The following is a 22319-nucleotide window of genomic DNA, read 5'->3' as shown; positions in this document are numbered from 1 at the left end:
GTGGTGTTCCCGCCCACTTAAGCCTAAACGCTCCCTGATTGGTGGAGCTCGGGGAGATGGTGGAGTCTGATTGGTTCAGCTGGATGTCTATTTGTATTACAGGGAGAAGGATTGGAGGGATGTTTGTGGACAGCAGATTGCAGGCAAATGTTTTTTTTTTCATCTTCATCCCAAAAATGTGGATCGACTGTGTTTACATATCAGGAAGAAGATAATACAACTATTTAAATTCAGAATCCAGCAGTTTCGACAAACATACAGTATTTTTCTCTAAATAACCCTATTCAATTCATTTCATTCAGCAGTAAAACAATTAACATATGTACACCAAACAACTCAAACCAAACAACAACAACTTTTATCATTATGAAATAATTGTTTAAAACAAAACGTTTGTCCTTACATTTGAATGTTTTTATATCTTATTTTATCTTCTGTTGCACATTTTTACTTCTTATGTTTTACTTAATTGTATTCAAAAATGGAACTACTGTCACAAAAAACGGTTTCCCCCTGAAACTAAAGTATTTCTGATTCTGAGTGTCCTTCCTCAACGCCTCTGTCAATTCAAAGTGACTGGAGACCGGACTTCAGCACGTTTGCAGGAATACTTTGGTGGTGGGAGAAGTACTCAGATCTTGTAGTAAAAGTAGAAGTACCAGAGTGTAGGAATACTCTGTTTCAGTAAAAGTCCTGCATTCAAAATGTTCCTAAAGTAAAAGTAGAAAAGTATTCTCATCAAAATATAGTGAAAGTAGCGACAGTAAAAGTAGTCATTGTGCAGATTGGTCCATTTCAGAATAATATATAATAATAATAATAATAGATTTAATTTGTTAGCGCTTTTACAGGTGCTCAAAGACGCTTTACAGATATAGTGAAGGGAAAAGAAAAGGAAGGAACAACAAATAAATATATAGTTAAAGTTAAAGTCAAATAATACAAAAACAATCACACATTAAAAGCCAGATTGAAGAGGTGAGTTTTATATATATGATATATAATATATATGATATGTTTTATAATGATTGATCATGAAAGTGTTCTCAAAGCTGGTGAAGGAGCAGCTAGTCTGAATGGCTTTGTAGACTGCAGGGTAGCTGGTGAAGGTGCAGCTAGTCTGAAGTACTTTGTAGACTGCAGGGTAGCTGGTGGAGGTGCAGCTAGTCTGAATGGCTTTGTAGACTGCAGGGTAGCTGGTGGATTTACTCCAGGTGGAACTAAAGTCTGATTCAACACTTGATTATATTTCACACCATTCATCCAGATCTGTGAAGTCACTAGAGGTATTAAATACATGTAGTGGAGGAAAAGTACAAAGTAGCATAACATGGAAATACTCAAGTAAAGTACAAGTATGCTTCGAAACCAGGAGACTGCATCAAAAGAGGGTCCAAAGACCAAGAGGCTAAAGCAGGAACTGACTCTTAAGGCTCTCTATCGAGCTAAGCCCTCCATCTTTAGAAACATCTGATTTGATTCTTTGTCTTTTCAAAGGATACGAGTTGAAGTTGCTTTCTCACATAATCAATCCTTCACTTTGTTAAGGTATGACTATGTAAGCTAAACAGCGGTACCGATCACTTCCTATCAATCACTGAACGAAACCTGATCTGTTGAATTAAAAAGGAATCGAACCATAGCATACGCAGTGCATTGCATTCATGCACAACAGTATTTTGTATTACTGCTGATTTGAATTCCATTTTGTATTCCTTCTATTCCATTGCAATGTAAATACTGTTATATTTGATTATATATTTAATTATCTTTTATATTTTTCTAGTTCTCTGTGTTTTTAATTCTTGTTTTTATGCACCATGACACCAAGTCAGATTCCTCGTACATGTACCTGGTAATAAACCTGATTCTGAATAGAAGTTAACTTGTTTTACAATGACGCACACTTATACATACTGTAGGTGCATATACTGTGTTTGTCTACACATGCATTTGTTTATCTCCGTGTATAGTACATCAGTAAAATACGCACCATCAATGCTGAGAAGAGGACACGAGGGGACGCAGGGAACTGGGGGTTTGAAGCTGGAAACCCTCCAACAGTCCCCAAGCGTTCATAAAACAGGACTGTGATCAGGGGTCTGGTCCCTTATCAGGGTCTCAGGGAAGTTTGAGAGTCGTAAACCCTCGTCGTAAAAGTTGATGATTGTTTTAGTTTCTGACGGTCTGTTCTGCAGAATATCAACGTATTCTGCAAGAGTTGAAGTCACCAGAAGCCCACTACATCATTTTAGGCAAACTGTTCCTTAAAGGCGGGGTAGGTAATTCACTTCAGAAACACTTGTTATATTCCATGGGATGCTCTTAACGTCCCGATGGCAATGAATATCTGAAGTGCTTTGACAATAAATATATTAAAATGTCATGTGTGGAAGCCGTGGCGCTGTAAAAAGCACGACCAATCATCTGAGCCGGCTAAAGTAGCTGGACGGCCTACCTGCCTGTCAGCCTTCCATCTGGGCACAAACTTATCTCGTGCCCTCATTGGTCATGTGCGTGTCCGTGTGTGTTGGAGGAGGGGCTCTGTGAGGAAGTCTGAAAGAAAGGGCAGATTTTTTTCGGTTGTGTATTTTCAAATTCGAGCTGGTTTCTCCGTTCTTACCTTTAATTTAAAAATGTGTCAAAAACATTTCTAAGAGCACAGGAGGAAATGTGTCTTCAAAATATAAATACATTGCAGAGCAACTGGATACTTTTGACTGGGGTCCTCCAGGACACCAACACATTGGTTTAACTTCTGGTACTAATACAAAATACTCTAATTAAACAAAAACAGAGAATTTCATTTCATTCCTTTATTTACCCAGGTGTATCCCATTGAGATCATTGATCTCTTTTTCAAGGGAGACCTGCTCAAGTAGGTTCCACATGAAACATACAAACATAAACAGAACAACAAAAAGGACATCTTACAGCATGATTATATGAAGCCATCAGGAAGAATAGGATTGAAAAAGGTCATGAAAAATGTAAGTGATAGTCAGTGATAGTATAAAGCTCCTGTGAGATATGACACAAATATATAGATTTGGTCATCTGTGTGGACCCTGGTTCGTAGGATGAGGTTCAAAACTTCAGACTCAATTTACACAAGTTTAATTCTTTATTTTATATCCAAAACGTCATTTAACACAGATGTATTGAATACTTTTTCCATCGCAAAATCTACTTGTGCTGCACAAGCTAGATGCTGCTGACTGAAAAAGAACAAGATGTTGTGTACAGGGCTCGTTATCCGGAGAAGAAAGGAGGTCTTGGATCCGGTTCGATGAGAATCAATGGTCAGGTACTCATCTAGTCTTGCAAGAATGAGCAGAGTTAAGTCACATACGAAGGATATGGGTACACTCACACCTTGCTGCTCAAGGGAGCAGGAAACAACATCAAGCGTATATAGTCTAAAGCAGGGGGGTCAAACTCAAACACACAGTGGGCCAAAATAAAAAAAATGGGTACTATTCGAGGGCCGGACTGGTTCAATGTTTGTTGCAGAACGTATTGAAATGAACTTATCAGGAAGGACCGCCTCTCCTGACCGCCTCTGCCTCTGGCAGTCAGTAGGGACAACATAGAACTCAGTGTGCTGCTCTGTGATGCTAGCTCAGATACTTGGCATCTCGTCTCGGGTGCAGGTCATCAATGTGTGGGCTCAGGCTCTGAGCGGAGGAGACCCTCAGGATGGAGGGAAGGTGTGCGTGCATTAGGGCTGCACGATACATTGTGTTGTGACGATAATCGCGTTATTTATTTTTTGGACGTGCGATATTAAGTAGGCAAATGAACTCAAACACCTCATGTTACAATTATTTTGCTGCTTGCTACAAGAGGAACATGTGCGCGGCTCTCATGTCAGGGACAGCAAACCACCAATCACAAGCATTCTTGATCAGATCACAGCAGGATAACCAAGCTAGCTCAGATTGTTGCTTTGAGAACTTAATATCCAGAAGTCTAAAATCCTTCATCCGGTTAAATATTGTTAAAAAAATACCAATTGTATTTCATTAAAGTTCAGGAAGGATGGTTTGCGGACAAAAAAAACCTGTTGTTTCTTCAATTCCTGTATTTTTTCATATCGCAGGGGAACAAAATATCGCAATGTCAGTTTTTTCCAATATCGCGCAGCCCTAGCGTGCAATATACCGGCGGGCCAGATCTAATAGTAATTACAAATTATCCTGTGGGCCGAAATTAAATCCACCAAGGGCCTGATTTGGCCCCCGGGCCTTGAGTTTGCCACATGTGCTCTAAAGTGAGAAGGTAACAACAAAGTCGTAAATCGGTTTGGCGTCAGCCGGTGTCGGGACATCTCTGGAAAGTCACATACTTCCTTCGCGCCACTGTTGCTCTTTGCCCCTCGAAGAAGTGAGGAGACAAGAAGTGTCCGCTCATCTGTATCAACAGCATGAATTATGCCCCGCCTTCTCCTCTCTCAGAAGAGGCAGCTGCCGGGTCACACAGTGTCAGTGCATTACAACCCGAGGAGACAACTTGTATTTTCTCCGACATGTTGCATATCTCTCCCATGCTGATGCGCAACAGACCATTATATAATCTGGGTGTAAATAATAATCAAACAATCACCGCACCCCCTGCCTGCCGCTAGGGGGTGCTGCAGCGCCCTCAGCACCCCCCTTCCCGCGCCCATGACAGGGAACAATTAACAAGTACAGTCGTAAGAAAGGACAAGTTGTTAAAGAACAGAGAGCCAGCAGTACTTGCTTTGAGGGGCTTTCCATCAAATAAAGGCCCACTCTTGTCATAGTACACGAACTGGGTTATACTTCTGCCTACATCGTACGCTTGTGACGATTCGTCATGCATAATTATGTATCGTCTGGGCCACAAGTTGAAACAGAGGACACGTACATCCTTGGTGTCATGAGTTCAACCAGAGGACAAGTTCCTCCACAAAGTCATGTGTATATTTGTGTTTTTGGATTCGGAATTGTTGGAAACTGAAAGATTGACATTAAAGTTGACTTTGACTACAAGTAACAAGCAGCAACAGTCGTCACATGATCATTTCCACCTCATGATACACAAAGCTCATTAGCGCACTAATTAAGCCCGATAAGGAGTGACACGCGAGAGAATAAAAGTATGTGTTTGTATGTCGATCTGATAGGGAGGGGGATGCTGTTCCAGTCGTGGGGCTGCAATAGTCTGTGAAGTCCGGTGTTCTCTGTGTGTGTGTTACGTTCCCTCCTAGACACAAAGGGAAGGAACACAATATAAAAATAACCGGGAGAGAGAGAACAGAGAGAGGAAACTGATTTCTGAAGCCACAAGGTGAGGTTTTAACTCATCACAAAGTAAAGAGGGCTCACCAGCCAAAGTAAACTAATGTCAAAGTAAAACAAAGTCTTATTAAAGAAAGCGACAGCCATAAACAACACACTATTTAGCATAAAGACTACAGGAGAGAACGCCACTGCTGCACAGGTGACCCACTGCCTTCCATGCAGCTCCCTGGAGGAGGGGAGGGAGAGAGATCGCAGCCTTCCTCAGCCTTTTATGCAGCAGGCCTTGATTGCTGAATGCCTACACCTGAGGGAGTTGCAGAAAGCCTATAGAAGTTGTCCAGGCCGTTTTACGTCATTACGCCGAACACGTAAACACTAATCTAAGTTAGTTTCTGTTCTGCTTGAAAGCAAGTCCCTGCCTCCGGCAAACTGTTCAAACAAACACTTCAACTCGTACCATTTAGAGTCTGTATGTTTGAATATGGATCTGAAGTGGCGTGACGTTGAAGCAGCGACCCTGCTGTAGGTCCTTTATAGCAGGGGTGTCAAACTCAATTTCATCACGGGCCACATCAGCATTGTGGTTGCACTCAAAGGGCCGGTTGTAACTTTAAGACTATATATAAATATTTTATATATTTAAAATAATGTATTCTATTACTTTATTGCCTCTGCATTGGATTATTATCGGATAGGGTAAAAGCTTCATAGATAACTACGTCTGAAAGAAGAAGTCTAGAGCAAATAAGTGCAAGTCTCTTCAGTGAGAATGTCACAAAATTATTTTAAAAGAAAAGCCAAATTCTGAAAAAAAGTTACAGTTAAATAAAAAAAAAAACGAATGTAAGATGCATTGTGGGACATGTAGTTTATGGACATCGTGCATCTGTAAATCAGCCTGTAACCGTATAATAAACATATTACATTCTTTCAGAGCTCTTGCGGGCCACATGAAATGAAGTCGCGGGCCGGATTTGGCCCCCGGGCCTTGAGTTTGACACCCCTGCTTTATAGCATAACGTTAGCATTTTGCTTCTGGCGACTAGATTTATGCTTCGAAAATTATAAAAGTAGGGTAGACATGTGGAGATTATCCGGCTGAACAAAACGTGATCCGTCTCTTCAATGTGTCTCAACCACAGACCTTATGTCGAGCTATTTTCCAAAACCCTATGGAGAGATTGCATTGCGTTTTTGTGGAAGGAACCGGAAGGAGTTTACATCCGGGTCTTAGGACGCGTCACTGCGGTTCTCTATTGAGAAACACCCTGTGCTTCTGTGTGTTTGTATGTGTGTGTCTTACCAACATCATAGGTCGAAATTTCGAGGCTGCACATGTGTATCCTCCGCGGTCTTAAAATCCCCACAATGCTTTGCGCACGGACCAATTTCCAAAATCTTTGGCTGAAAACACGCTCCATGTAAGGCGGGGCCTCGCATATGACACACACCTATTAGCCTGTTCCACCATTCTTCGTTGTCCGAGGCAAGGAAGGATTCTTGCCTCGCTTCTGAAGGACCTGACTCGGAAGACATGTCCTAGGAAGCGTCCTCGACATTGAGAAACACCCACAAGACACCCACTACGGCACGTAACACTAACAGTGTGTTACCTATTTATGAGTTAAGAAGAAAAGCATGGCCAGACAAAAAAAAAAAAGTTGTTGAACTTCCGGTGTGACAGACAGCGGGCGAATGTGCCGTCTACATTCCTCGTGCTGTTTCCTGTGAAACATTTGATCTTTACCCACACATATGAATTCCATCCAGACCAGAGACCACTGCTCTCTGGTTTTAAGCGGGTCAACATGCCAGGAAATACCAGATGGCTTACAGTGTGTTGTTCTCAGGATATTTCTCATTTCTCGGCTAGACTGGGGGATTGGTTGCTTATATGAAACAACACGGATATATAGTTCTGACACAGTTGGTGTTGATTCATGACCCTTTTGGGTTTCTAAAAGACTGTCTTTGAAAATAAAGTATTGTAATTGTGATTAATTATCGGAAAGTTTCTATTTCTTCTTTCCATTTGATTTATTTTATGCTTACCTGTAGACATGTACACCATTTTGCATGTAACTTATCTGCCTCCACACTGACTGTTTCAGTTGAACAAATATATTTTAAGTGCTTCATCCCAACACAGTCTTCATTGTCCCTGATACAGATCCAAACCAAATTACATATTCCCAGAATATTCAGAAGATTTGTTATATACCAGCTACTATAGGACGTTTGAGCAATCTCTTGGATGATAAAAGTATAACACAAATTAAATAAAGTTCAATATAATAAAAAAACCCACCAACGAATAGTTTCAGTCAAGTAATCAATTTTTTTACGTTTTTAAATATAGAAGGGATTTAATGGGGGAGATAGCATTGTGTTTTATTATTATATTTACTCATGTAATCATTTACACTGTTTTAAGAAGTATTACCTCTGTAACAATGTAAATGTCTGATTTACTATTGGCATTACAAGTTAACAAGTGAATTACAGCTGCGTCTTTTTTTTATCTATTCCAAACTATGATTCACTTATAATGCAAATAGTACATGTTTACACTTGTTAGTCATGGGCAAAATACACTGGCTCAATTCTACTTGTTAATCTGCATATTAAAGTGCACCTATCATGCTATTTTTAGGCATATATTATTGGTCTCAGATGTATACAAATATATAAATATATGTGTTTTTCTCAAAATACAAACAGACCATGCATTTTAGACATCCCTCAAACCCCTCTATTCCAGCCCTGCTTAGAGAAACGCAGATTTTGGGTCCTTAGCTTGAAAAAAAAGAAAAAGAGGAGGTGGAGCTAATGCCTGATCAGAATTCTACCGGAGATAAAGTTAAATTCTGCTGTGATAAAACGCCATCCTGTTCTAAACCACATCAAGGATTATTTCTGAAACAGTATGGAGCTCAAATGCTTTTTCTCTTGCGGGTTTATCACAAGGTGAGTTCCTTTCTTTATTTCCTGCTTTTTAAACACGTGCTCTCCATTACAGGTTAGCTCTGAGTGTTAGCGAGGCTTGCTAATGTAAACAAAGACGCGATTACGTCCAAAACACGTAAGGCATTGTTTCTGATAGCAACTTTCTGTGGGACCATCAGAAATTACCAAGCCCCCAGGAAGTGCTCCGGACTCTGATGAAAATATTCGTTGTGTCCAAACGGCGGTACTACAATTTCCGTATCAGACGTCACTGTGCCCAGAAAGACTTTTCCTCATTGACTAACATTGGGTAAGAGACGTCTGTAATTCTGCGGATACTTTTTTTTTAAACTAAATAAACCTCCCAGTATGAACTATATTATAGCCCTTATTACAATCATTAGATCCTTAAAGTTGTAAAATGCACTAAAAGCCAAATCTAGATTTATTTTCTGTCTCCATTCATTCTACAGGCCAGGCATGATGGGTAATCTGTGACGTTTCGCTCTCTCAAAAGTTGGGCCATTTTGTCCTCATGCGTCAATGAGCAGCTCTCATAGGAAAGAACGAGACCCCGCCTCCCACGCTGTATCCAGTTCTTATTATACATCCATGGAAATTACGTAATGTCGGCAGAAAATCTGTAACCGCTCGTTATACCCCCGTGTTTTGGGTGCGGAGGAAAAGAGAGAGGGTTTAATTTTCTGACGCTGCGTGAGTTCCCCGACACACCGGGGACACATATTGATGTATAAAAGATATCAAAAAGTGCATTTGCATGATAGGTCCCCTTTAATAATAATATATACAATAGAGATACTCTGGATACACATATTTCACTGTTGGACCCACACCACCCGGGTAACGAGCACTTCGTACGGCTGCGCTCAGGCAGGCGCTTCCGTACCATGTCTTCCCGGACAAACAGACTCAAATTCAGTTTCTTTCCAGGGCCATATGTGCACTAAACGCTGCTGATATTTAAATTATATAAGCCTTCCGTGCAATACGAGGGGAATCGTGCAATTTAATTGATCTAATATTTATTTATGTACATATTCCCTTTTTTAAGTCCCATTGTCTTGTTGTTTTTATATTGTCTTGTTGTTTTTATATTCTCTTGTTGTTGCGTGTTGGCACCTTGAGTCTGTTTTAATTTCGTTGTACTTGTACAATGACAAATAAAGTTCTATCTATCTATCTATCTATATGTACGTACTGTTCTGTTTTTCTTTTTTACTGTTTATATTTGCTGTTATGTCTGTTTTATTAATTTTTTATGTTTAATTAATGTGCAATGCTTGTCTGCATGCTGCTGGGACCAAATAATTTCCGTAACTGGGATCAATAAAAATCGTATCTATTTATTTGGATGTTTAGTTTAAACCGGAAGTCTTACATTTTCCACGTCATTTATTATTATTCATTTTTTTATTATTATTATTAATCAATTGGCCAAATTGTATAGACACATACAAAATACACAAGATAAATAACTTAAGAGGTATTTAAAATTATTACATTACTCACTTTATCATTTAAACCGTTTTAAGAAGTTTTCCCATTTTTATTTATTGGTTTTTATTTGATATTTTCATTAAACCGGAAGTCTCAATTCCGTACGTCATTGTTTTATTGTTTAAAAGTGCGTACCGGAAGTCGTCTTCGTCATTACGGGCCGTTAGCTCGACAGTTGGTGACTTGATTTGAAGGAGGACCAACGGGCGGAATTTTTACAGTAAACGGTAGCCTAACCGGCGAAATTTCAACTTTAAATGACGACTGAAAACGTGTCGTCTTTTACTTTGTGAGAGTTTAGATTTTATTTAGTGTGTGTCGATAATGCAGGACGGAAAACCTGATGAAGTTCACCAGAGATATCTGCCGGCTGCTGGGCTTAGGAGGCGGTGAGTAACACAGAGAGGACAGCCGATCAACTGGTGCTTTTTCTGGGGGAGAGGAGGTGGAGACACAGGTCTGGAGGTGGGAGGAAAAGTACTCAAAATTCTTGAACTGAGGTAAAAGTAAAAGTACCAGAGTGTAGGAATACTCTGTTTCACTAAAAGTCCTGCATTCAAAATGTTTGTCAAGTAAACTAAAAAAGTATTAGCATCAAAATATACTTAAAATACCTAAAGTAAAAGTAGTTATTGTGAAGATTGGTCCATTTCAGAATAATATATATGATATGTTTTATAATTATTGATGCATTAAAGTGTTTATGAAAGCTGGTAACTATTGTTGTAAAGTTACTAAGTACATTTACTCAATTTCATTTGAGGTACTTGTACTTTACTTGTGAATTTCATTTTGCTACTTCATACATCTACTCCACTACAGTTCAGAGGTACATGGTGTACTTTTACTCCACTACATGTATTTAATACCTTTAGTGACTTCACAGATGTGGATGAATGATGTGAAATATAATCAAGTGTTAAATCAGACTTTAGTTCCACCTGGAGTAAATCCACCAGCTACCCTGCAGTCTACAAAGTACTTCAGACTAGCTGCACCTTCACCAGCTTTGATGAACACATTAAAGAATGCATTATTATAATGAAAACATATGTATAATTATATAGACACACAGTAATTCACAATAAAAAGCTTATTCTATAAAGCAGTGTCAGAGATTTTTAGAACTGTTAAAAGAACATTTTGCAAAAGTAACACAATCAAACTTGTATATATAACTCATTTTGCAGCTATGTAATCATATCTGGTGACTTCAAAACGTGTGATTCTTTGCCATTGTTATCTTACATCCCATGTGTGACATACACTTGTCTCCTTTACGCTTAACATCAGCCCAGCATTGCTCTAATCCTCACGTGCCATATCTTCACTTCTAATCTACAACCTGACGTTAAATAGTTTACGTTGATGTTTAGAGTCAGCAGGCAGCAAGCCATAAACCCATCTAGAAAAAACATTTGACAGGGAAATAAGTTATCCCTACCCCACAAGAATGCACAGGAACTGGTTTGACCACAGTTGCAGCTCTCATAAAGACACATCTGATAATTCATTCATGTTTAAAAGGTTGAATTAAAGCATTGTTGGAATCTCAGACAAATCAAAAGTGTTTATTTACTGACACTTACTACATCCAAACAGCTGTACAACTAACTATTTGGTGTAACAAAAGCACTGTAAAGTTGAATATTACACTGAGAATTAGGAAAGACATTTTGGATATGATTCTTGGCTGAAACAAAACTGAATGCTTCTCTTTAATAGATCCTGTCCTTGACATTTTAATCACAATCTTTGGTTACAGAGAACAGGACCTTGACATTGTCCATGTCCATGACAATGCTCGTTATACATACTTTATCATCAAGTATAGGGGTGCAACAACTAATCGACTTAATCGATTAAAATCGCTTACCAAATTAGTTGCCAACTAATTCAGTCGTCGATTCGTTGGTGACGTCATCACGTGTGTTTTACGCCCCGTTAAGCTCTAACTTTATTGGTCTTTGTATCGGTACTGGAGACATTTAAAAAATATTGTCATGTATTATTGCTACAAAGACATTATATCGCAGTCTTAGTGTCGCCAACTCGTTTCTAATATGCAAAAAGACAAACAAATGCGTCTATGATGTATTTTCGATCTTTCTCTCCCCCGCCTGCTTGCGAGGGGCGGGGCAGTTTACACACGGGCAGCTGCAACATGCAGCAACACACACACGTGGGAGATGGCGGAGAGAACGCACTCCGAGGTGGTTAAACTTTACCCGTCTCGATGTGGAGAATGCTCGTTACCAAAAGTGGAATAAGAGTTTAGCATGTAAGGGCGGTAACACGAGCTATTTGTCTAAACATTTATCAAAAGTGCTCCACATCCAGACGGAGGAATGCACCGGGTTCGACTGTCTTTCTAGTAGCTCTGTAGCCCCGTCCACGAGTAACGTGTCCACCTCAGGTGTTATGTATGCTAGCAGCAACACAGGGAGCTAACTACATTATGATTATGATTAGAGGTAACAGAGTTATTTGCGGACTTTTGGTGACAGAGCCTTCAGTGTGGCATCTCCCACCCTGGAACTCTCTCCCCCCCGAAATCCGCAGCGCCCCAACCCTGGACATTTTCAAAAAAGCCCTCAAAACGCACCTTTTTACCAAGGCTTTCCCCACTGTATAGTTAGTTTAATAGGTTTATTTGTCCGCTACTCCCCCCCCCCCCCCCTTAACCTGTCTGCCTTTTTTCCCCTACTCCCCCCCCCCTACCCGACTTGTAAAGCGACCTTGGGTTTCCTGAAAGGCGCTATAAAAATATTATATATTATTATTATTATTATTTAGTTTGTTAAAGTTTCAGCTAATCTGTTTACAGTTCTGTCATCAGATTATTTAATACGATTTGTTAAAACACTGTTGTTTCTTTTGATGTGAAATATTATTTATTTAATTTGAATAAAAAGCAATGTTAGTTTTGTTCACAATTTAAGTTATTTCAATAATATATGTATTTTGGAATCAAGTATTCATCTTTATTGTCTTCATTGTTAGTTTCCACATGCCTAAAACAACCTCAAGCTAAATCTAAAAGTTGATGGCTAAATAAGAGCGTTTGAGAAATTGTGCAAGGCATACAGTAATAGTCCGAATAGTCGATTAATCGTTTCATTAATCGATAGATTAATCGATTATCAAATTAGTCGTTTGTTGCAGCCCTAATCAAGTAACATCAAGGACTTTATCATCCAAGGATACCTTGGACACCTTTCCGGTGCTCCTCCTTTGCATCGAAAGGAGCCAGTTGAGGTGGTTCGGGAACCTAGTTAGGATGCCACCTGGGCGCCTCCCTAGGGAGGTGTTCCAGGCACATCCAGCTGGGAAGAGACCGAGGGGTAGACCTAGGACCAGGTGGAGGGATTATATCTCTTCGCTGGCCTGGGAGCGCCTTGGGACCCCCCAGTCAGAGCTGGCTGATGAGGGAAAAGAAAGCTTGGGGCTCTCTGCTGGAACTGCTACCCCGAGACCCGACCACGGATACGCGGGAGAAGATGGATGGATGGATACCTTTCCTTTCTGAATTTAGATACGCAATTACACTCACAAAATAACTTGTTGAATACTTCCTGTCTTGAACAATTACATCTTTCCAAGTCAATGCTGATTTAGACGATTAAAACCACCTCAAAGCAACGCAACACTTCTGGCATGATCCTACAGGACTCATTTGTTGACGGAAACTTAAAAATATCATTCCAACACTAAGATTTTAATAACGGTAACAAAAAACATCATTCGTCAAAGGTTGACCTTCGGTGCCTGCCTGCAGCTGGAGAATGTGTCAAAAACATTTCTAAGAGCACAGGAGGAAATGTGTCTTCAAAATATAAATACATTGCAGAGCAACTGGATACTTTTGACTGGGGTCCTCCAGGACACCAACACATTGGTTTAACTTCTGGTACTAATACAAAATACTCTAATTAAACAAAAACAGAGAATTTCATTTCATTCCTTTATTTACCCAGGTGTATCCCATTGAGATCATTGATCTCTTTTTCAAGGGAGACCTGCTCAAGTAGGTTCCACATGAAACATACAAACTAAACAGAACAACAAAAAGGACATCTTACAGCATGATTATATGAAGCCATCAGGAAGAATAGGATTGAAAAAGGTCATGAAAAATGTAAGTGATAGTCAGTGATAGTATAAAGCTCCTGTGAGATATGACACAAATATATAGATTTGGTCATCTGTGTGGACCCTGGTTCGTAGGATGAGGTTCAAAACTTCAGACTCAATTTACACAAGTTTAATTCTTTATTTTATCCAAAACGTCATTTAACACAGATGTATTGAATACTTTTTCCATCGCAAAATCTACTTGTGCTGCACAAGCTAGATGCTGCTGACTGAAAAAGAACAAGATGTTGTGTACAGGGCTCGTTATCCGGAGAAGAAAGGAGGTCTTGGATCCGGTTCGATGAGAATCAATGGTCAGGTACTCATCTAGTCTTGCAAGAATGAGCAGAGTTAAGTCACATACGAAGGATATGGGTACACTCACACCTTGCTGCTCAAGGGAGCAGGAAACAACATCAAGCGTATATAGTCTAAAGCAGGGGGGTCAAACTCAAACACACAGTGGGCCAAAATAAAAAAAATGGGTACTATTCGAGGGCCGGACTGGTTCAATGTTTGTTGCAGAACGTATTGAAATGAACTTATCAGGAAGGACCGCCTCTCCTGACCGCCTCTGCCTCTGGCAGTCAGTAGGGACAACATAGAACTCAGTGTGCTGCTCTGTGATGCTAGCTCAGATACTTGGCATCTCGTCTCGGGTGCAGGTCATCAATGTGTGGGCTCAGGCTCTGAGCGGAGGAGACCCTCAGGATGGAGGGAAGGTGTGCGTGCATTAGGGCTGCACGATACATTGTGTTGTTGACGATAATCGCGTTATTTATTTTTTGGACGGCGATATTAAGTAGGCAAATGAACTCAAACACCTCATGTTACAATTATTTTGCTGCTTGCTACAAGAGGAACATGTGCGCGGCTCTCATGTCAGGGACAGCAAACCACCAATCACAAGCATTCTTGATCAGATCACAGCAGGATAACCAAGCTAGCTCAATTGTTGCTTTGAGAACTTAATATCCAGAAGTCCTAAAATCCTTCATCCGGTTAAATATTGTTAAAAAAAATACCAATTGTATTTCATTAAAGTTCAGGAAGGATGGTTGCGGACAAAAAAAACCTGTTGTTTCTTCAATTTCCTGTATTTTTTCATATCGCAGGGGAAACAAAATATCGCAATGTCAGTTTTTTCCAATATCGCGCAGCCCTAGCGTGCAATATACCGGCGGGCCAGATCTAATAGTAATTACAAATTATCCTGTGGGCCGAAATTAAATCCACCAAGGGCCTGATTTGGCCCCCGGGCCTTGAGTTTGCCACATGTGCTCTAAAGTGAGAAGGTAACAACAAAGTCGTAAATCGGGTTGGTGAGCAGGTGTCGGGGACATCTCTGGAAAGTCACGTACTTCCTTCGCGCCACTGTTGCCCTTTGCCCCTCAGAGAAGTTAGGAGCCAACAAGTATGTGTCCTCTCGTCTGCATCAACGACATAAATCATGCCCTGCCTTCTCCTATCTCAGAAGAGGCAGCTGCCGGGTCACACAGTGTCAGTGCATTACAACCCGAGGAGACAACTTGTATTTTCTCCGACATGTTGCATATCTTCTCCCATGCTGATGCGCAACAGACCATTATATAATCTGGGTGTAAATAATAATCAAACAATCACCGCACCCCCTGCCTAGCCGCTAGGGGGTGCTGCAGCGCCCTCAGCACCCCCCCTTCCCGCGCCCATGACAGGGAACAATTAACAAGTACAGTCGTAAGAAAGGACAAGTGTTAAAGAACAGAGAGCCAGCAGTACTTGCTTTGAGGGGGGCTTTCCATCAAATAAAGGCCCACTCTTGTCATAGTACACGAACTTGGGTTATACTTCTGCCTACATCGTACGCTTGTGACGATTCGTCATGCATAATTAATGTATCGTCTGGGCCACAAGTTGAAACAGAGGACACGTACATCCTTGGTGTCATGAGTTCAACCAGAGGACAAGTTCCCTCCACAAAGTCATGTGTATATTTGTGTTTTTGGATTCGGAATTGTTGGAAACTGAAAGATTGACATTAAAGTTGACTTTGACTACAAGTAACAAGCAGCAACAGTCGTCACATGATCATTTCCACCTCATGATACACAAAGCTCATTAGCGCACTAATTAAGCCCGATAAGGAGTGACACGCGAGAGAATAAAAGTATGTGTTTGTATGTCGATCTGATAGGGAGGGGGATGCTGTTCCAGTCGTGGGGCTGCAATAGTCTGTGAAGTCCGGTGTTCTCTGTGTGTGTGTTACGTTCCCTCCTAGACACAAAGGGAAGGAACACAATATAAAAATAACCGGGAGAGAGAGAACAGAGAGAGGAAACTGATTTCTGAAGCCACAAGGTGAGGTTTTAACTCATCACAAAGTAAAGAGGGCTCACCAGCCAAAGTAAACTAATGTCAAAGTAAAACAAAGTCTTATTAAAGAAAGCGACAGCCATAAACAACACACTATTTAGCATAAAGACTACAGGAGAGAACGCCACTGCTGCACAGGTGACCCACTGCCTTCCATGCAGCTCCCTGGAGGAGGGGAGGGAGAGAGATCGCAGCCTTCCTCAGCCTTTTATGCAGCAGGCCTTGATTGCTGAATGCCTACACCTGAGGGAGTTGCAGAAAGCCTATAGAAGTTGTCCAGGCCGTTTTACGTCATTACGCCGAACACGTAAACACTAATCTAAGTTAGTTTCTGTTCTGCTTGAAAGCAAGTCCCTGCCTCCGGCAAACTGTTCAAAACAAACACTTCAACTCGTACCATTAGAGTCTGTATGTTTGAATATGGATCTGAAGTGGCGTGACGTTGAAGCAGCGACCCTGCTGTAGGTCCTTTATAGCAGGGGTGTCAAACTCAATTTCATCACGGGCCACATCAGCATTGTGGTTGCACTCAAAGGGCCGGTTGTAACTTTAAGACTATATATAAATATTTTATATATTTAAAATAATGTATTCTATTACTTTATTGCCTCTGCATTGGATTATTATCGGATAGGGTAAAAGCTTCATAGATAACTACGTCTGAAAGAAGAAGTCTAGAGCAAATAAGTGCAAGTCTCTTCAGTGAGAATGTCACAAAATTATTTTAAAAGAAAAGCCAAATTCTGAAAAAAAGTTACAGTTAAATAAAAAAAAAAACGAATGTAAGATGCATTGTGGGACATGTAGTTTATGGACATCGTGCATCTGTAAATCAGCCTGTAACCGTATAATAAACATATTACATTCTTTCAGAGCTCTTGCGGGCCACATGAAATGAAGTCGCGGGCCGGATTTGGCCCCCGGGCCTTGAGTTTGACACCCCTGCTTTATAGCATAACGTTAGCATTTTGCTTCTGGCGACTAGATTTATGCTTCGAAAATTATAAAAGTAGGGTAGACATGTGGAGATTATCCGGCTGAACAAAACGTGATCCGTCTCTTCAATGTGTTTCAACCACAGACCTTATGTCGAGCTATTTTCCAAAACCCTATGGAGAGATTGCATTGCGTTTTGTGGAAGGAACCGGAAGGAGTTTACATCCGGGTCTTAGGACGCGTCACTGCGGTTCTCTATTGAGAAACACCCTGTGCTTCTGTGTGTTTGTATGTGTGTGTCTTACCAACATCATAGGTCGAAATTTCGAGGCTGCACATGTGTATCCTCCGCGGTCTTAAAATCCCCACAATGCTTTGCGCACGGACCAATTTCCAAAATCTTTGGCTGAAAACACGCTCCATGTAAGGCGGGGCCTCGCATATGACACACACCTATTAGCCTGTTCCACCATTCTTCGTTGTCCGAGGCAAGGAAGGATTCTTGCCTCGCTTCTGAAGGACCTGACTCGGAAGACATGTCCTAGGAAGCGTCCTCGACATTGAGAAACACCCCACAAGACACCCACTACGGCACGTAACACTAACAGTGTGTTACCTATTTATGAGTTAAGAAGAAAAGCATGGCCAGACAAAAAAAAAAAGTTGTTGAACTTCCGGTGTGACAGACAGCGGGCGAATGTGCCGTCTACATTCCTCGTGCTGTTTCCTGTGAAACATTTGATCTTTACCCACACATATGAATTCCATCCAGACCAGAGACCACTGCTCTCTGGTTTTAAGCGGGTCAACATGCCAGGAAATACCAGATGGCTTACAGTGTGTTGTTCTCAGGATATTTCTCATTTCTCGGCTAGACTGGGGGATTGGTTGCTTATATGAAACAACACGGATATATAGTTCTGACACAGTTGGTGTTGATTCATGACCCTTTGGGTTTCTAAAAGACTGTCTTTGAAAATAAAGTATTGTAATTGTGATTAATTATCGGAAAGTTTCTATTTCTTCTTTCCATTTGATTTATTTTATGCTTACCTGTAGACATGTACACCATTTTGCATGTAACTTATCTGCCTCCACACTGACTGTTTCAGTTGAACAAATATATTTTAAGTGCTTCATCCCAACACAGTCTTCATTGTCCCTGATACAGATCCAAACCAAATTACATATTCCCAGAATATTCAGAAGATTTGTTATATACCAGCTACTATAGGACGTTTGAGCAATCTCTTGGATGATAAAAGTATAACACAAATTAAATAAAGTTCAATATAATAAAAAAAACCCACCAACGAATAGTTTCAGTCAAGTAATCAATTTTTTTACGTTTTTAAATATAGAAGGGATTTAATGGGGGAGATAGCATTGTGTTTTATTATTATATTTACTCATGTAATCATTTACACTGTTTTAAGAAGTATTACCTCTGTAACAATGTAAATGTCTGATTTACTATTGGCATTACAAGTTAACAAGTGAATTACAGCTGCGTCTTTTTTTTATCTATTCCAAACTATGATTCACTTATAATGCAAATAGTACATGTTTACACTTGTTAGTCATGGGCAAAATACACTGGCTCAATTCTACTTGTTAATCTGCATATTAAAGTGCACCTATCATGCTATTTTTAGGCATATATTATTGGTCTCAGATGTATACAAATATATAAATATATGTGTTTTTCTCAAAATACAAACAGACCATGCATTTTAGACATCCCTCAAACCCCTCTATTCCAGCCCTGCTTAGAGAAACGCAGATTTTGGGTCCTTAGCTTGAAAAAAAAGAAAAAGAGGAGGTGGAGCTAATGCCTGATCAGAATTCTACCGGAGATAAAGTTAAATTCTGCTGTGATAAAACGCCATCCTGTTCTAAACCACATCAAGGATTATTTCTGAAACAGTATGGAGCTCAAATGCTTTTTCTCTTGCGGGTTTATCACAAGGTGAGTTCCTTTCTTTATTTCCTGCTTTTTAAACACGTGCTCTCCATTACAGGTTAGCTCTGAGTGTTAGCGAGGCTTGCTAATGTAAACAAAGACGCGATTACGTCCAAAACACGTAAGGCATTGTTTCTGATAGCAACTTTCTGTGGGACCATCAGAAATTACCAAGCCCCCAGGAAGTGCTCCGGACTCTGATGAAAATATTCGTTGTGTCCAAACGGCGGTACTACAATTTCCGTATCAGACGTCACTGTGCCCAGAAAGACTTTTCCTCATTGACTAACATTGGGTAAGAGACGTCTGTAATTCTGCGGATACTTTTTTTTTAAACTAAATAAACCTCCCAGTATGAACTATATTATAGCCCTTATTACAATCATTAGATCCTTAAAGTTGTAAAATGCACTAAAAGCCAAATCTAGATTTATTTTCTGTCTCCATTCATTCTACAGGCCAGGCATGATGGGTAATCTGTGACGTTTCGCTCTCTCAAAAGTTGGGCCATTTTGTCCTCATGCGTCAATGAGCAGCTCTCATAGGAAAGAACGAGACCCCGCCTCCCACGCTGTATCCAGTTCTTATTATACATCCATGGAAATTACGTAATGTCGGCAGAAAATCTGTAACCGCTCGTTATACCCCCGTGTTTTGGGTGCGGAGGAAAAGAGAGAGGGTTTAATTTTCTGACGCTGCGTGAGTTCCCCGACACACCGGGGACACATATTGATGTATAAAAGATATCAAAAAGTGCATTTTGCATGATAGGTCCCCTTTAATAATAATATATACAATAGAGATACTCTGGATACACATATTTCACTGTTGGACCCACACCACCCGGGTAACGAGCACTTCGTACGGCTGCGCTCAGGCAGGCGCTTCCGTACCATGTCTTCCCGGACAAACAGACTCAAATTCAGTTTCTTTCCCAGGGCCATATGTGCACTAAACGCTGCTGATATTTAAATTATATAAGCCTTCCGTGCAATACGAGGGGAATCGTGCAATTTAATTGATCTAATATTTATTTATGTACATATTCCCTTTTTTAAGTCCCATTGTCTTGTTGTTTTTATATTGTCTTGTTGTTTTTATATTCTCTTGTTGTTGCGTGTTGGCACCTTGAGTCTGTTTTAATTTCGTTGTACTTGTACAATGACAAATAAAGTTCTATCTATCTATCTATCTATATGTACGTACTGTTCTGTTTTTCTTTTTTACTGTTTATATTTGCTGTTTATGTCTGTTTTATTAATTTTTTTATGTTTAATTAATGTGCAATGCTTGTCTGCATGCTGCTGGGACCAAATAATTTCCGTAACTGGGATCAATAAAAATCGTATCTATTTATTTGGATGTTTAGTTTAAACCGGAAGTCTTACATTTTCCACGTCATTTATTATTATTCATTTTTTTATTATTATTATTAATCAATTGGCCAAATTGTATAGACACATACAAAATACACAAGATAAATAACTTAAGAGGTATTTAAAATTATTACATTTACTCACTTTATCATTTAAACCGTTTTAAGAAGTTTTCCCATTTTTATTTATTGGTTTTATTTTGATATTTTCATTAAACCGGAAGTCTCAAATTCCGTACGTCATTGTTTTATTGTTAAAAGTGCGTACCGGAAGTCGTCTTCGTCATTACGGCCGTTAGCTCGACAGTTGGTGACTTGATTTGAAGGAGGACCAACGGGCGGAATTTTTACAGTAAACGGTAGCCTAACCGGCGAAATTTCAACTTTAAATGACGACTGAAAACGTGTCGTCTTTTACTTTGTGAGAGTTTAGATTTTATTTAGTGTGTGTCGATAATGCAGGACGGAAAAACCTGATGAAGTTCACCAGAGATATCTGCCGGCTGCTGGGCTTAGGAGGCGGTGAGTAACACAGAGAGACAGCCGATCAACTGGTGCTTTTTCTGGGGGAGAGGAGGTGGAGACACAGGGTCTGGAGGTGGGAGGAAAAGTACTCAAATCTTGAACTGAGGTAAAAGTAAAAGTACCAGAGTGTAGGAATACTCTGTTTCACTAAAAGTCCTGCATTCAAAATGTTTGTCAAGTAAACTAACAAAAGTATTAGCATCAAAATATACTTAAAATACCTAAAGTAAAAGTAGTTATTGTGAAGATTGGTCCATTTCAGAATAATATATATGATATGTTTTATAATTATTGATGCATTAAAGTGTTTATGAAAGCTGGTAACTATTGTTGTAAAGTTACTAAGTACATTTACTCAATTTCATTTGAGGTACTTGTACTTTACTTGTGAATTTCATTTTATGCTACTTCATACATCTACTCCACTACAGTTCAGAGGTACATGGTGTACTTTTACTCCACTACATGTATTTAATACCTTTAGTGACTTCACAGATGTGGATGAATGATGTGAAATATAATCAAGTGTTAAATCAGACTTTAGTTCCACCTGGAGTAAATCCACCAGCTACCCTGCAGTCTACAAAGTACTTCAGACTAGCTGCACCTTCACCAGCTTTGATGAACACATTAAAGAATGCATTATTATAATGAAAACATATGTATAATATATATAGACACACAGTAATTCACAATAAAAAGCTTATTCTATAAAGCAGTGTCAGAGATTTTTAGAACTGTTAAAAGAACATTTTGCAAAAGTAACACAATCAAACTTGTATATATAACTCATTTTGCAGCTATGTAATCATATCTGGTGACTTCAAAACGTGTGATTCTTTGCCATTGTTATCTTACATCCCATGTGTGACATACACTTGTCTCCTTTACGCTTAACATCAGCCCAGCATTGCTCTAATCCTCACGTGCCATATCTTCACTTCTAATCTACAACCTGACGTTAAATAGTTTACGTTGATGTTTAGAGTCAGCAGGCAGCAAGCCATAAACCCATCTAGAAAAAACATTTGACAGGGAAATAAGTTATCCCTACCCCACAAGAATGCACAGGAACTGGTTTGACCACAGTTGCAGCTCTCATAAAGACACATCTGATAATTCATTCATGTTTAAAAGGTTGAATTAAAGCATTGTTGGAATCTCAGACAAATCAAAAGTGTTTATTTACTGACACTTACTACATCCAAACAGCTGTACAACTAACTATTTGGTGTAACAAAAGCACTGTAAAGTTGAATATTACACTGAGAATTAGGAAAGACATTTTGGATATGATTCTTGG

The 22319-nt window shown here is 39.7% G+C and overlaps 1 protein-coding gene across 2 annotated transcripts in view; it reads left to right on the top strand.

Moving 5' to 3' along the window:
* The first annotated feature begins 20793 nt into the window (after positions 1-20793).
* Positions 20794-22319, top strand: part of LOC117451046 (uncharacterized) — a 38796-nt gene continuing 37270 nt past the window's right edge. For both annotated transcript variants that reach the window (XM_034089140.1, XM_034089133.1), the window contains exon 1: positions 20794-21013. In XM_034089140.1, coding sequence (XP_033945031.1) covers positions 20968-21013 — 46 coding nt within the window. In that variant the 5' untranslated portion in view covers positions 20794-20967. The remainder of the gene's footprint in view (positions 21014-22319) is intronic.

The sequence above is a fragment of the Pseudochaenichthys georgianus genome, chromosome 1 (assembly GCF_902827115.2).
Source record: "Pseudochaenichthys georgianus chromosome 1, fPseGeo1.2, whole genome shotgun sequence".
Lineage (NCBI taxonomy): Eukaryota > Metazoa > Chordata > Actinopteri > Perciformes > Channichthyidae > Pseudochaenichthys > Pseudochaenichthys georgianus.
Note: the sequence above shows the minus strand (reverse complement) of the source record. Positions and strands in the feature narration are given on the sequence as shown.